Raw genomic sequence first — 15254 nt, 5'->3', positions numbered from 1 at the left:
AAAGCGCACAGCTGGACAAACTGAACTCCAAGACTTCTGCAGGAGCCGGGCTCTCGCGGCTCAGCCCTCCTCCTCCGCGGCACCCAGCCCCAAACCTCAGAGCCGCCTCCTCGGGCCCTGGATGGGGGCCTAGGAACTCAGTCCTGCAAACTCATCAGATTTTCCAGGCTGCGTGTGCATGTGTGCGCACGTGTGTGTCACACACACACACGTGTGCTCTTATGAAAGAGGTGGGGGCTGAGAGGGTGGCAAATTAGGGAAATGGATGAGAAAAGGCTGAGACCCCCCGAGGCAGGGGGAACCCCCTGTCCCGCCCCTCCCCAGCCCACCTCACCTGGGCACGCGGCACGTGGTTCTCTCTGGCACAGCCTGATCTGCAGCCGGAAGCACAGAGGTGAAGCGGAAGCATCCCAATCGGTAACCTGAATGGTTTAGAGGCAGCAAAATGTGGGCCTGGGGGGAGTCTGAGTCCCCAGAACACGGAGGCCTGTTGGGGGCAGCACAGACTCCATGGCCAGTCCCCACCACGGTAGGCACAGCCGCCAGGCCCCTGCCCAGGCCCGGGCAGCCTTGGGGACCCGAGGGGTGATCCAGAGAGGGTACAGGAGGTTCTAACACATAACACACAGCCTCAGCCACCCAAGCCTCTCCGTTCAGCAAAAAAATGCAGCTCCCCCTGGCACCAGCCCCAGACAAACCCACATCCTCTCCCTAGACAGCCTGGGGTTCTCCCCAGGTCTCAGCACCTTGTAGATCCCGTCCACAGAGAGCCAGCCAGGAGGGCAGCAAGCAGGTCCCGGCAGCCGGGCTCCCAGCCAGGCACTGGCCTGGTCGCTCCCTGCAGCTGTCCCAGGCGGCTCTTCCGGCCCCTCCCCTGCTCTCCCCAGCCTGAAGCCAGGCCTTGGGCATCCCCCACGCTGGCGGAAGATAATCACCAGGCAGGAGAGGGGCAGGAAGGCTCAGGACAGCCGAGGTGCCCACTCTCCCTCCCACACCCTAGGGAAGGGCACCAGGGCAGGTGGGGGGGGGGGGGCTAGGTCCTACCAGGCAGCATGGGAGGGGCTGGTGAGGACACATGGGGGTGCGTGCATGGACCGTGGAGGTGCACATACCTGTCTGGTGAACGTACCTGTGGGCATCCAGGGTCAGTGCGGAGGGGCAGGGGCAGGAAGCTCCTGGGAGGAACAGGCCATTGTGGAGCTGACATCCATGTACCTGGCTCCAGGCTCGGGAGAGAAGGAGGGGATCCCTCCCGCCCAGGTCCTGGTGGGGTCCCGGGTGTGGCGGCAGCAAAGACCCACTCTTCCCCGGCTCCGGCAGCTGAGCCAGCTGGTTCCCTGCTCCCCTCCCCCAGGGTGGGGGCGAAGGAAATCCCCCTGCACCTGCGGGCTCCGGAAGCAGCAGGAGGGAAAGTGGGTCAGGGTGGGCGGTGGCATCCAGAGGATTCCACACTGGGTGCGGCTCTGAGCTACACCTGGGGGCTCCTTCTCCCTCAGCCGCCAGGTTGGCTGGCCCAGACCCCTGCCCGCACCCCCCACAGCAGCCCTCTCGGCCCCACTCACCGTGTCTTCCTGCCTCTTCCTGAGGGGAGGTTCCCAGATCCCAGCTGTGTCTTTGTCTCCCCCACACGACCAGGGCAAGCCTAGGCCCGCATCCTCGGGGCAGAACAGGCTGGCCCAGGCTGGCCCCAGCGTGGGGGTGGGGGCGGACACAGGAGCAGCTGCCTGGGAGCCTAGGGCTCCTCTAGCTCGTGGAGCTGGGGGGTACTGAGACGGGCAGGGTGTGCAAGATCCGGGGGTCCTGGCGCTCCCCCGAGGGTCCTTTTCCCTGGAATTTAGCAGGGTAGTAAGGAGCTTCCTGCTCCTGGGGGCTGCCAGGGAACAGTGGCTTCTGGGAACTCAGATGTAACACCAAGGGGCTCCTGCCACCGCGCACAGGGCACTCACCTCCCATGGGACCAGACATGTGTCTTTGTCCAGCCTGGCCTGATGGCCTGACACACCCCTCTGCCTCCTCTGTAGCCGTCTCTGCCCCATCCTGGTGGCTGTGAGACCCCTGGGAGGGACCCCTCCCCTCCAGAGCCTCCCCACTTCTGGCCTGAACTGTCCCGGGCAGCCCCGGCCCTGAGCTGGCCGGAGAGAGTGGGCAGAGAAGAGGAAGGGGGAGTTGGGTGACAGGCAGCTCCGTAACCGTGACCGTGACTTCCTCCACCGGCTCAGGCCCACCCCGCAGCTGGTGCCTGGCTTCTGCCTACACCCCCTGAGCACTGAGCCGTGAGCCAAGCCCTGCACGGGCCTTGCACCATCTGACAGACACGGCAGGCCCCGCCGTCGGCCCCCCGGGAAGCAGGAAGCTGAGGAGGACCCAAGGCCACAAGGTCAACAACCAGCGTAGACCCTCACATTCGGCCTCTCTGGCTGCCCACCCCTACCCCCTCCCCTCCACATCCCTGCACTTTCCCTGGACTCCAGGGCCTCTGGAACCCAGACCCCAACTCAGGCGACAGTCAGGTGCTGGGAGTCTGAGCGCGGCCTGGGACAGCTGGAGGGGGAGGGGCTCACTCCCAGCAGCCTGCCTGAGGCAGCGAGGGCAGAGGGGCATGCCAGGCCCCCAGGCCAGGCAGAGGAGAGGCAGGTGGAGGGCACGGACATGTGTCTGCTCCCATCTGAGGCCGTGGTCAGCATCCTCGGCCCCTCCGAGCCCTGGCCACACACCTCCGTGGCTGCCAAGGCACTTGAAGCGGAAGAGGAGGAGAGGGTAAATAGGAGGCAGCAAGTTCTTTCCACTTCATCCCAGGGCCACCAGAGGTGATGGGGGAGCCCTGACGTCGCCCCCACCCCCACCCAGGGCCTTCCCAGCATCCTCATCGCCTGCCCAAGAGCTCAACTCCCAGCCTCTGGAACTCCCGCCGGGCCCCGGGCTCTGAGAAGCAGGGAGTGTGCTCAAGCCAACGGGGCTGAGGCCTGGAAACCTGGGGGCACTGGGCCGAGCAGTGGGGGGACAGCCTTGCCACTTCCTCCTCCCCAGCCCTGTGGTATCCTAGCTTCCTGTTCTTGATAACCATCAGAGGCTTGGCCCTCTTTCCAGGCCCTCCTCTCTCCCCAGTGCCCCCACACACAGTGGAGACACTGCCCTGTGGGGGTTGAGGCAGAAGCCAGCCTTGGTCACCGCCCACAAGGATGCTAGGGACTCCTAGGTCCCTACTCGCCACCCTGACCTGGGCACCGGAGTCCGGGCTGCCCCAGCCCTAACCAGCCGCCTCCTTGGGACACACACCTGCTCTGCAGAGGGGCTCAGGCCCCGGGAAGAAGGAGCCAGGGCCTGTCCCTGCTTCCAGGAGCAAGGGCGGATGCTAAAGACCTCTGAGCCCCAAAGCGGCGTCCTTGTCCTTCCCCTCAACCTTCTCCCCCACAGGCGAGCAGAGGCCAGCCCCCTCCCCACCGCCCCCTCGGGGTGCCCACCCCCTGAGCCTTTTATACATCATGTCTTTGTTGCTGTCACTGTGTGACGGCTGAATCAGAGAAGTGGGAGGAGGAGAGAGGATGCGGGTTGTGCCTGGCAGGGGCCGGGCCGGGAAGTGTGTTGGGAATGCTGCAAGGAGCGAGCAGACGTGCGGCCATCATGAGCCTGCTGGGCTGCTGGCCAGGCTGGGGAAGGGGTCAGTGGAGTCTTGGACTTGGGGGCTGCTCCCTAGGCTCCAGGCATCCAGGTCCCCCTGTAGCGAAGAGGACGTGTGGAGACCGCTGGTGTGAGGCCAGGCTGTCTACAGTGTGTAAGTGTGCTGGGTGGATGTCATGGCTCTCTGAGGGGGTCTGGCTGGGACTGGGGCCCGGGGGACACCTCTCAGACTCTCCCCAAGGGGGTCTGCTCTCTGCTCCCCCGTGCTGAGGAACTTGGGGACTGGAGAGATCTGGAGAGGCCCTTGTCTCTCGTCATGAAACCCCAGGCCCCTGCCTCTGCTTTTCCCCACACCAAGTCTGCACATCGCTGCTCTGGGGGGAGGTGGCCTATGCTTGGCCCAAGGCTTACAGCAGCGAGGGCTTCCAGAGAGAGCAGAGAAGTAGAAAGAAGTCTGAAGCCAAAGTCAGGTGAGGCAGGAGCGAGCTGGGTCCTTGGTGGGACGGAGTGGAGCTGGGGGCAGGACTGGGCAGACCCAAGGCCCAGAGGAGAAACCCCCAGGAGTGAAGAGGGTTTGGGAGCCAGAGAAATGGGGTGGACAGGGCCTGGGCCCAGCAAAGGAGCTGAGAGACAGCCTGGCCGCCCTGGGCACGCGCAGGCAGGAGGCACAGGACCCCTGGTGGTGACAGCAGCAGGCGCAAGAGGGCAGCACGCAGCTGGGGTATGCGTGGGTGGCAGTGCGGAGGGGCGGAGGGAGGAAGCTGGCTTCCTGGAGGCTCCCCAGTCTCAAAGACAGACCGACAGACAGACAGCTGGCAGGAGGCAGCCTGGTGGACACGGCTGCTTCAGTGAGTACCAGAGGGGCACCTGGCAGTGCTGCCGCCCTGGGGTGGCGTGGACCCCGAGGGACCGGCCGGGGCCTCCAGGGCGGGTGTGCACGAGGGTGAGTCGGGGGCTGCTGTGTCGGGTGGGGACTGGGTGATGGCACATCCGAAGGCCCGAGGCTGGGAGCGCAGGGCAGCCACAGGTAGCTGCAGGAGAACAGAGGCCAGAGGATCCGCACCTGCTGGGGAACACTCCCAATGCACTACACCTGCCCGGGGCCCATGCTGTCCCCTCACCTCTGTCCCTCCGGGCTCACAGTTCCCACCCACCCCCGTGCTATCTCTCAGCTGGGACCCTGGCTTGGGGAGATGGGGGCTGCCCCCCCAGGAGGAGGTGGTCCCATCACCTCCATGCCCCCCTCTCGTGCCCCCGGCTGTCGCCTCACCACGCGCTGTCACTCAAGGGCTTGGTGAGGCCATTTCCTGTGACGGTTACAGAGGCGGGAGATAGGGGGGATGGGCAGGAGGAGGAAGGAAACATCCCCAGCCGACCTCCCTGGACAGAGACCCCAGAAGCCAGAAACGAACTTGGAAGTGGAAGTGCCGGCAGCTGGGGGAGGATCCTGCTGGCGGCCAGCAGCCCGGCTTGCTCGGGGTCCTCACTGGCCCTCCAACTGCCAGAGGCTTCCACCTCCTCCTGCAGGAGAGATCTGGGGCGCCTTCCCCTCTGCTTCTGCATGGAGCCCAGCTTTCCTATGTCTTCCCTCGCCTTCTCTCACGGGGACCCCAGCTTCCAGCCCCGGGCTCCTTGGTCTCTGGCCTCTCTGCTCTCTCTTCCTCCTTCTGCTGTCTTTCCTACCTTCACCCATAATCTCCAGCCCTTATCACACCCTTACCCCAAACCGCCTGCTGCCCTGGGTCCCACCAGAGAGGTGCGGGCCCTCCCATGGTGACAAGGAGGCCGCGTGCTGGGGGACATAGACCTCCCACAGAGGAAGCAGAGGTGCTCAGGGACAGAAGGCAGCCAGAGGCCAGCCACTGAGGGGTCCCGTCTTTCAGGGGGACCTCCTGGCCAACCGAGCCTCCCCTGGGCCCGGCACCCCACCCCAGCATGGTCCAGGCCTGCGGCAGCAGTGCTCCAAAACACAGCCAGCAACCTCGCCGTGGGGGGCAGTCATGACCCAGCCTCTGCCGGCCAAAGCACCTGCCAAGAAGCATGTGCGGCTGCAGGAAAGGTGAGCTCTTCCCCGGGAGGGGGCCCCTGCCTCTGTGTGAGCCTCCACTCAGCCGCGGGCCCCAATCTGGACAGGAAACCAGTGATGCTCATTTGCATGTCTTTTGCATGTCTGGGGCATAAGGCTTCATGTCAACCCTGAGCCCCATCCCTACATCCAGGTGGGGCAAGGCCAGGGGCCCTCCTGGTGCCCGAGCCTCAGGGCTTGGGGTAGCAGTGGAAAGGGGCAGGCCACTGGAAGGAGCAGTTGGCTTCGAGGCTGAGCAAGGGAGAAGGGCGTGCAGCAGGCCTGGCCCCTGGCACCCACTGGGCCCCTGGGTCACGGGGGAGATGCGGAGCAGCTTCCTCCACGTGCACTGTAATGACAACAATCGGAAGGGAAGCCAGACCTCGGGGTGCTCACTCGGCTCTGGGTGGCTGTGCCTGCAGACGGGGCTCCAACGTGGCTCTGATGCTGGACGTCCGGTCGCTGGGGGCCGTGGAGCCCATCTGCTCGGTGAGCACCCCGCGGGAGGTCACCCTGCACTTCCTGCGCACAGCTGGACACCCCCTGACCCGGTGGGCTCTGCAGCACCAGCCGCCCAGCCCCCAGCAGCTGGAGGAGGAATTCTTGGTAAGAACTCGGGGCGCACTCTGCCACGCTCTGCCTTCCTGGTGCAGAGCAGCCAGCCGGCTCCCTTCTCCGGCGGGTACGGGGGGCAGGTCCTCCTCTTTGGGCTCCATAGGAAAGAGAAGTCCAGGGCTCAGGGCTAGAGGCTGCCCACAGGCTTCCTCTTCTGCCTTCCCCCATGTCCGCACCTCCATACAAACGCCGAGAAGGCACAGCCAGGGCTCAGCTCCACCAGAAAAGGGTGTGAGGGGAGCAAAGGAGGCTGGGAAGGTAGTGCCGCTCACCCACTTCCTCTCACCCTGCCAGAAGATTCCCTCCAACTTCGTCAGCCCCAAAGACCTGGACATCCCTGGGCATGCCTCCAAGGACCGCTACAGGACCATCTTGCCAAGTAAGCGCTGTGCCCAAGACCCAGGGAGGTGGCCACCGTGATGGGGCTGGCAGGTGCACGGGCTGACCTCACTTGGAACACCACCTTCCAGCAGACAAATAGCAGTACCACCCCTGGCAGGGGAAAGAGGAGGTGAAATCCCAGGAGCGACAGCAGTCACCTTTGCAGGTGTTTGCTATGGGCCAGGCACTGCCTTCATAGTAACTCATTTCTTTTCCTTTTTTTTTTTTTTTTTTGACAGGCAGAGTTAGACAATGAGAGAGAGAGAGAGAGAGAGAGAAAGGTCTTCCTTCCTTTGGTTCATCCCCCAAATGGCCACTACGGCCGGCGTGCTGCGCCGATCCGAAGCCAGGAGCCAGGTGCTTCCTCCTGGTCTCCCATGCGGGTGCAGGGCCCAAGAACCTAGGCCATCCTCCACTGCCTTCCTGGGCCACAGCAGAGAGCTGGACTGGAAGAGGAGCTACCAGGACAGAATCTGGTGCCCCAACCAAGACTAGAACCCCGGGGTGCTGGCACCGCAGGCGGAGGATTAGCCAAGTGAGCCGTGGCGCCAGCCATCTTTTCCTTTTTTTAAAGGCTTATTTTTTTGTTTGAGAGGCAGAGTGATAGATGGAGGTGAGGGAGGGGGGAGATAGAGAGAAAGAGAGATTTTTCATCCAGTGGTTCACTCCCCAAAGGCCTGCAACAGCCAGGTCTGAAGCCAGGAGCCAGGAACTCCACCCATGGGTAGGAGGGGCCCAAGGACACGGGCCATCCTCTACTGCCTTCCCAGGCACATTTGCAGGGAGCTGGGTGGGACGCGGAGCAGCCGGGACTCCCACCAGCACTCCGCTATGGGACGCTGGCATCGCGTGGCAGCTCAACCCATCGCCCACCACACCATTTCTGCAGTGACTCCAGGGAGCTGACACTTCCTACAGGCAAGGGAACCGAGGCGCCGAGCAGTTGGCGGGCTTGCCTGGGTCACACAGCCTCCTTCCATGGGTTTGCAATGGGAGAGACACTGCCAGGACAGCTGGTCAGAGAGGACTGTGAGGGACGTGGGTGGGCGTGGGACAACTGCGAGCGGGCCAGGCCGTAACTGCCTGGGATCGGGGACTCTGGGCAGTAACAGGTGGACCCTACAAGCTGACAGCCCAGGGCTGGCACCGCTAAGTCCTCGGGGGCAAGCGCTAACCTGGGAGCGCAGGCCCTGACAGTCTCCTGTTTCTCCCTCGTCTCCACACAGAGCAGCCGTGCCTGCAGGCCTCAGCCCAGCCCAACTCACTCATCCATCCTGCTCCCTGCCTGCCTTCCCTGTGTGCCTTCTGCGTGCGTGGGTGAAGCCAGGGGCTCGTGGGCCTTGTCCAGTGGCAGGAGGGGCAGCCTTGCTCTTAGTGAGATTCCAGCAGCCCTGCCGCCAGCAGAGAGGGCACAGACCCCTTTGCCTGAGACCCCCCTGGCTGACGCGGTTCGCTCCGTCTACAGCAGCCTGGCCAGGGGGAGCGAGAACAGCCACCCTCTTCCTCCCAAGCCAGTCTCTCTGCTTCCCTGTCTGGGTCTCATCCAGGGACCACCCCCCACACACCCCGAGGAAGAGGCGGACACGCTGGCGGCTGAGTGAAGTCGTAGTTCCACTCCCCGCTCAGCACATGGCCATGGCCCGCACGCCATTCACCAGAATCCCATCTTCACTCCTTACTTGTGCCTACCGGCACAGCCTCCTGCCCACCCTCACTGATCTCAAGCCTACAGCCCCGGCCCACGTGGTCTCCCCCGTTCCCTCCCTGAGCCAGGCCAAAGCCAGGAGCCAGGAACTCCATCCGCCTCTCCCACGTGGGTGGCAGGGACCCAAGTACTTGGCTCACCTTCTCCTTATCTCCCAGGCACGTTAGTAGGGAGCTGGATCAGAAGCCTGGAGTACCCAGGATTCGAACACTCAGATATGGGATGTGTGCATCCCAAGGCCCCACCATGATGTCCCCCCCACACCACAAAATAACTCACCCGGCACCAGGCCACCTGTGACACACAAGGGACTGTGTTGCTCCTGGAACTCTCCTCCCTCTGACCCTGTGGGAGTCTGCATTTGTCACCTTACGACCTCTGACCTCTGCTGAGTTTTACTTCCTAGATCCGCAGAGCCGTGTCTGCCTGGGCCGGGCACAGAGCCAGGAGGATGGAGACTACATCAATGCCAACTACATCCGAGTGAGTGGCCCGGCCGCCCCCCGGCCCGCGGCGGTGCACACAAGGGCTGGGGCTGTGTCTGGAGATCCTGTCACGTCCTCTGGCCGGGAGGGTGGCTCAGGTGCCGGGTTGCCTCCCTGCCACAGCTCTGTCACCCTGGGGGAGAGGGGGACACTGAGCAGGCCCCGAGACACCAATCCAGAAAACAGAGAGGGCATCGTGGTTTCTGGGGGAAGAGGCCGCTAAATCTCCCCACCCCCACCCCCACCGCCAAAGCACAACGACTTCTAACCTGGGCAGTAGAGTTGGTGCTGGCAATGCCAGTCTCGGGATGACCTGCTAGGGAGATCTGCAAGCCTCTCTCCCTCCCTCTCTCTCTCTCTCTCTCTCCCTCTCCCTCTCTCTCTCTCTCTCTCTCTCCCTCTCCCTCTCTCTCTCTCTCTCTCTGATGGTCTGATTGATGTGTAGCTATGGGAACCATTCACCAAGCGTGCTCTACCCCCAGCTTCTCACATCTGTGTATTGGGCCTGAGTGGGTGTAAACCAGTGCCCTCTAGTGGCTAGAGGAGGGCAGCACAGGTGCCCGGAGGGAAGCCGTGGAGCTTCCATTGCTGGCTGAAACCACGGGAAAAACCCCTGAATCGCACCGCTGGAGAAGCAGCAGTCAGGGACCCCAGGGGGAGAGACACAGGTTGGAGACAGTGTGCTCCATTGTGCTACTGAATATGTAAAACAATAGGCAAAATGAAACGTTCCTTCCACAGACATGGAACCCTGTTATGGTATTTTGTGCTGGAAGGAAGCCACAGGACAGCAAGGGAAGCAACATTTATGGAGCACCTGCTGTATGCTGTATTCTCAGTCTACCACCCCGACTTTAACCCATGATAGATTCCTGCAACATAGGTGTTACGATACCCAATTTGCACACGAGAAAACTGAGGCTTGCACTGGCACAGCTAGGAACTGGCAGAGCAGGGGATGAACACAGATGTTCCCCGCTCCAGAACTCCGTGGCTTCTGGGGCCGTGTTGGCACGCGTGCATCTGTCTGTGTGCATGTTCGTGGTCTCACCCCGATCCCAGCACCTGCAGCCTGGACTTGGTCTCCCCAGGGCTATGGCGGGCAGGAGAAGGTCTACATCGCCACCCAGGGCCCCATGCCCAACACTGTGGCCGACTTCTGGGAGATGGTGTGGCAAGAAGAGGTGCCCCTCATCGTCATGCTCACGCAGCTCCGAGAAAGCAAGGAGGTAGGAGGCGGAGCCGGGGAGAGCAGCTCCGGTACACGCGCACACACGCTCACACATACATGCTCACACAGTGAGACACACAAACTCACACACACACTGGTACATACACACACAATCGCATGCATGCTCACACAGTGACACACACACATACATGCTCACACAGTGACGCACACACATGCTCACACAGTGACACACATACATGCTCACACAGTGACACACACTCACATACATGCTCACACAGTGACACACATACATGCTCACACAGTGACACACTCACATACATGCTCACAGTGAGACACACTCACATACATGCTCACACAGTGACACTCATACATACATGCTCACACAGTGACACACACACGTGCTCACACAGTGACACGCTCACACATATGTGCTCACACAGTGACACACATATGTGCTCACACAGTGACACACATACATGCTCACACAGTGAGACACACACACATGCTCACACAGTGACACACACTCACACATACATGCTCACATAGTGACACACACATGCTCATACAGTGACACACACGCATGCTCACACAGTGACACACTCACATACATGCTCACACAGTGAGACACACTCACACATACATGCTCACACAGTGACACACACACATACATGCTCGCACAGTGACACATACATATGTGCTCACACAGTGACACACATACATGCTCACACAGTGACACACACACATACATGCTCACACAGTGACACACACATGCTCACACAGTGACACACTCACATACATGCTCACACAGTGACACACATACATGCTCACACAGTGACACACACATACATGCTCACACAGTGAGACACACTCACACATACATGTTCACACAGTGACACACACACATGCTCACACAGTGACACACTCACATACATGTTCACACAGTGACACACACATACATGCTCACACAGTGACACACTCACATACATGCTCACACAGTGACACACACACATGCTCACACAGTGACACACATACATGCTCACACAGTGACACACACATACATGCTCACACAGTGACACACACTCACACATACATGCTCACACAGTGACACACACACATGCTCACACAGTGACACTCACACACACATGCTCACACAGTGACACACACATACATGCTCACACAGTGAGACACACTCACACATACGTGCTCACACAGTGACACACTCACATACATGCTCACACAGTGAAACACACACACATACATGCTCGCACAGTGACACACACACTCACACACATGCTCACACAGTGACATACACATACGTGCTCACATAGTGACACACTCACACATACGTGCTCACACAGTGAGACACACTCACACATACATGTTCACACAGTGACACACTCACATACATGCTCACATAGTGACACACACACATGCTCACACAGTGAAACACACACACATACATGCTCGCACAGTGACACACACACTCACACACATGCTCACACAGTGACACACACATACGTGCTCACATAGTGACACACTCACACATACGTGCTCACACAGTGAGACACACTCATACATGCTCACACAGTGACACACACATACATGCTCACACAGTGACACACACATACATGCTTGCACAGTGACATGCATGCTCACACAGTGACATAAGCACAAACTCACACAGGTACTTGCATACACTCACATGTGCAGGCTCACACAGACACCATACACATACTTTTACACACTTGCACACTCAATGTACACTCACATACATGCTCTCTCACATGCACTCACACACACACACACACTCACACACACTCACCCCAGCCCTGTGTGGGTGGGAGGCAGGAAGGGGACGCCCCCCAGCTGATGCCCCTCCCCCTCTGACTCCCAGCCCCTCCCTCCTAGAAATGCGTGCACTACTGGCCCACAGATGAGGAGACCTACGGGCCCTTCCGGGTCGGCCTCCGGGACAAGAAGGAGCACGCAGAGTACACCGTGCGGCAGCTCACCATCCAGGTAGCAGCCCTGGAAGTCGGGCCCAGCCCTCCGCGGGGTGGGGCGTGTGCTCACCACCATCTTTCTCAGAAGACAAAGCAGGGACCCTGTGCCCGGAGAGCCTCTAGTCTGTGGGGGCAGAGGTGGGCATGGGCGCCAACAGGGAGCACCGCCCACCGCCCATCTACACCGATCCCCCCACCCTGGCGAGGAGAGCGGGCACTCCCCAGTGACCTGCAGGACCGAAAGTGGCTGGCAAGAGCGGTGCACTCACAGGTGCATGGGTGCCGCACCGTGCATTCAGCTGCCGCTGGGGGGCCCAGAGCCCATATCAGAGGGAAGCAGCCACTCTGCTTCCAACCCAGCTCCCTGTTAATTCACCCTGGGAAGGCAGCTGACGGTGGCCCAAGTACTTGGGCCCCTGCCACCCACGTGAGAGACCCAGCTGGAGCTCCAGGCTCCTGCCTTCAGCCTGTTCCCGCCCTGACTGTTGTGGCCTTTGAGGAGTGAACCAGTGGACGGAAGACCTTTCTCTGTCTGTCTCTCTCTCACTCTGCCGTTCGAATACATAAATCTTTTTTTTTTTTAAAGGTGCTATAAAATGCCCTCTGTTACTGAGTATTGTTTCACAATTTTCAAAGCATCTATCAACTCGTTATTCTCCAGGTATCCTGAGAAATAAGCCAGGATACCACTGGCACCATTTTCTTTCTTTTTTTTAAGGAAAGATTTATTTGTTTGAAGGGCAGAGTTAGAGAGAGAGAGCAAGCGTCCATCTGCTGGTTCACTCCCCAAATGGCTGCAACAGCCGGAGCTGGGCCAATCCGAAGCCAGGAGCCAGGAGCTTCCTCTGGGTCTCCCTCGTGGGTGCAGGAGCCCAAGGACTTGGGCCATCTTCTACTGCTTTCCCAGGCCATAGCAGAGAGCTGGATCAGAAGTGGAGCAGCCAGGACTCGAACCGGCGCCCATATGGGATGCCGGTACTGCAGGCGGTAGCTTTAATTTTCTTTTAATTTTTATTTATTTGAAAGGCAGAGAGAAATTAAAGAGACACAGAGAGACCTTCCATCTGCTGTTCTACTCTCCAAATATCTTTATTAGCCAGGGCTGGACCAGGCTGCAGCTGGGAGCCCAGAACTCGATCCAGGTCTCCTACATGGGTGGCAGGGACGCAGCCACATGAGCCATCACCTGTTGCCTGCCAGGGTTCACATTAGCAGGAAGCTGGAGTCAGGAGTGGAGCTGGGACTCAAAACCCAGACACACAGGGAGAGACTGCAGCATCCCAGCCAGCATCCTACCTCATCTGAACTGATGCACTAAATACCCAACTCGACCCATTTTCTAGGTGAAGAGAATGAGGTTAAGGGACCGGGCCAGTCACGTGCTAGCTATAGGCAGAACCAGGACGAGTACATGGGTCTCCCCCTGTTCGAACGTCCTGAGTGTCAGTGCCGGTACGCGATGGGCAAGGGAGCCAGCCCCACCTGCTCTGAGTCACAGTCCCCCACGCGGGGTCACTGCAGTGCCCCCGACCCTGGTCTCACACCTGTCTCCCTCCCACCCCAGCACCAGGATGAGCGCCGATCGGTCAAGCACGTCCTCTTCTCAGCCTGGCCTGACCACCAGACCCCTGACTCGGCAGCACCCCTGCTCCGCCTGGTGGCCGAGGTGGAGGATGGCCCTGAGACAGCCGCCAAGACGGGGCCCATTGTGGTCCACTGCAGGTGCGCAGCCGCTCCCTTCCCATGGGGCTCCCCGGAGAAGGGTCTGGACAGAGCAGCGGCAGGCAGGACAGGAGTGTGGGTGGGCGTGGTGAGCCAGGAAACGGGCTGAGCATCTCTATAGGATGAGGCAAGTTCATGGTTATGTGTCACCGTCAGGTAGCTGGCTCAGAGGGCCAGCCAGCCCACAGCTGGGGACGGTCAGCTATAGACTGAGAGCAGAAATGTCTGGGGACCAGAGGCGACCCAGAAGAGGCTTAGCGCACGGCCAGCAGGAGCCAGGACTCCCGCAGAGGTGCCAAGAGGGTGGGGGTGAGAGGCGCTGCTGCTTCCTTGCCCCGTCCCCAGGGCCCCACAGAGAGCTCGTCTGGATCCTCCGTTCCCAGCCCACCTGCTCCCATGTCCCCCCCACCCCCCTGTCTGTGTGCAGTGCAGGGATTGGCCGGACTGGCTGTTTCATTGCCACTCGCATTGGCTGCCAACAACTGAAGGCCCGAGGGGAAGTGGACATTCTGGGCATCGTGTGCCAACTGCGCCTAGACAGGTGGGTCCGCGGGCGCCGAGCACAGGACCGCGACACGTGTGAGTGGGCACCGGTGCCTGGGGGCATCAGAGCATGGCTGGGCACGGCGCCATCGAGCCAAGTGAGGGACACCTTTTGCTTAAGGAGTTGTTTTTCATGCAGCTGATACCCAGGGAAGACTTCCCAGCTGGGATTTTAGCTTGGGGGCCTAGAATTACGTGTGCTGCTCTGTGCGTTTACCCTGAGCCTTCCATCTTTCTTCCCCCGGTTCTCTAGCGTGTGCTTGGTTCTGAATTCCAGGCAGCCACGGGTCATACACGCAAGCTCAGCGGGTTTGCAGGCCCAGGAGGCCCGGGGCTCAGGTTCTGACTCGGATCGCACTGAGCTGTCTCCATAGCTCTCTATGTCCCCTTTTCTCTGCCCACTGCGTGCGTTTTAGTCTTGAGCCGGCCCTTTCCTTCCTCTGTCTCCACACCCGGTCCTGAGTGTGGGCTGCAGGGATCGGAGGGCAGCGAGGCACAGGAAGTAGAGAGGTCGGCCTGTTGAGAAAGTCGGGACTCTCCCAGAGGACTCTGGGGATGTGGACCTGAGCCACCGGGCAGCCACCCTGACCCTCGGGCCCCCGTCCCTGTGTGTCTCCTTGCAGAGGAGGGATGATCCAGACCGCGGAGCAGTACCAGTTCCTGCATCACACTCTGGCCCTGTACGCCGCCCAGCTACCCGAGGAGCCCAGCACCTGACACCTGCTGCCCTCGGGCCTCCAGGCACCCGCTGTCCCCTGGGCCTGGGGAAGGAGCTATAGGGGAAGTGGGCTGTGTGATCCGGAGACAGCCCAGGCCAGCACAGGGACAACGCCTCCCCGGTGAGTGCTTGGCTCACGGGGGAAATGTATCCGCAAGGATGAGGGGCCAGGCTGCAGCGGCTTTCCTCTGCTTCCTTCTGGCGGCC

The 15254-nt window shown here is 60.7% G+C and overlaps 1 protein-coding gene across 1 annotated transcript; it reads left to right on the top strand.

The window, feature by feature from the left end:
- The first annotated feature begins 2649 nt into the window (after positions 1-2649).
- On the top strand, positions 2650-15046 carry PTPN7 (protein tyrosine phosphatase non-receptor type 7). Its single transcript, XM_062210743.1, has 10 exons — positions 2650-2757; positions 5502-5677; positions 6106-6289; positions 6596-6677; positions 8791-8867; positions 9961-10098; positions 11970-12080; positions 13629-13786; positions 14214-14327; positions 14953-15046. Exons 1-10 carry the CDS (start codon positions 2650-2652, stop codon positions 15044-15046), a joined length of 1242 nt encoding a protein of 413 aa, XP_062066727.1.
- The last annotated feature ends 208 nt before the right edge of the window (positions 15047-15254 follow it).

Source organism: Lepus europaeus, chromosome 14, assembly GCF_033115175.1.
Source record: "Lepus europaeus isolate LE1 chromosome 14, mLepTim1.pri, whole genome shotgun sequence".
NCBI classification, from domain to species: domain Eukaryota; kingdom Metazoa; phylum Chordata; class Mammalia; order Lagomorpha; family Leporidae; genus Lepus; species Lepus europaeus.
Note: the sequence above shows the minus strand (reverse complement) of the source record. Positions and strands in the feature narration are given on the sequence as shown.

Bases quoted from the DNA above. Each gene is read 5' to 3' on its own strand.
- PTPN7 (XM_062210743.1), top strand. From the start codon at position 2,650: ATGTGTCTGCTCCCATCTGAGGCCGTGGTCAGCATCCTCGGCCCCTCC. The intron at 5,678-6,105 runs GTGAGCTCTTCC...CTGTGCCTGCAG, and splicing joins CATGTGCGGCTGCAGGAAAG to ACGGGGCTCCAACGTGGCTC. The intron at 14,328-14,952 runs GTGGGTCCGCGG...GTCTCCTTGCAG, and splicing joins TGCCAACTGCGCCTAGACAG to AGGAGGGATGATCCAGACCG.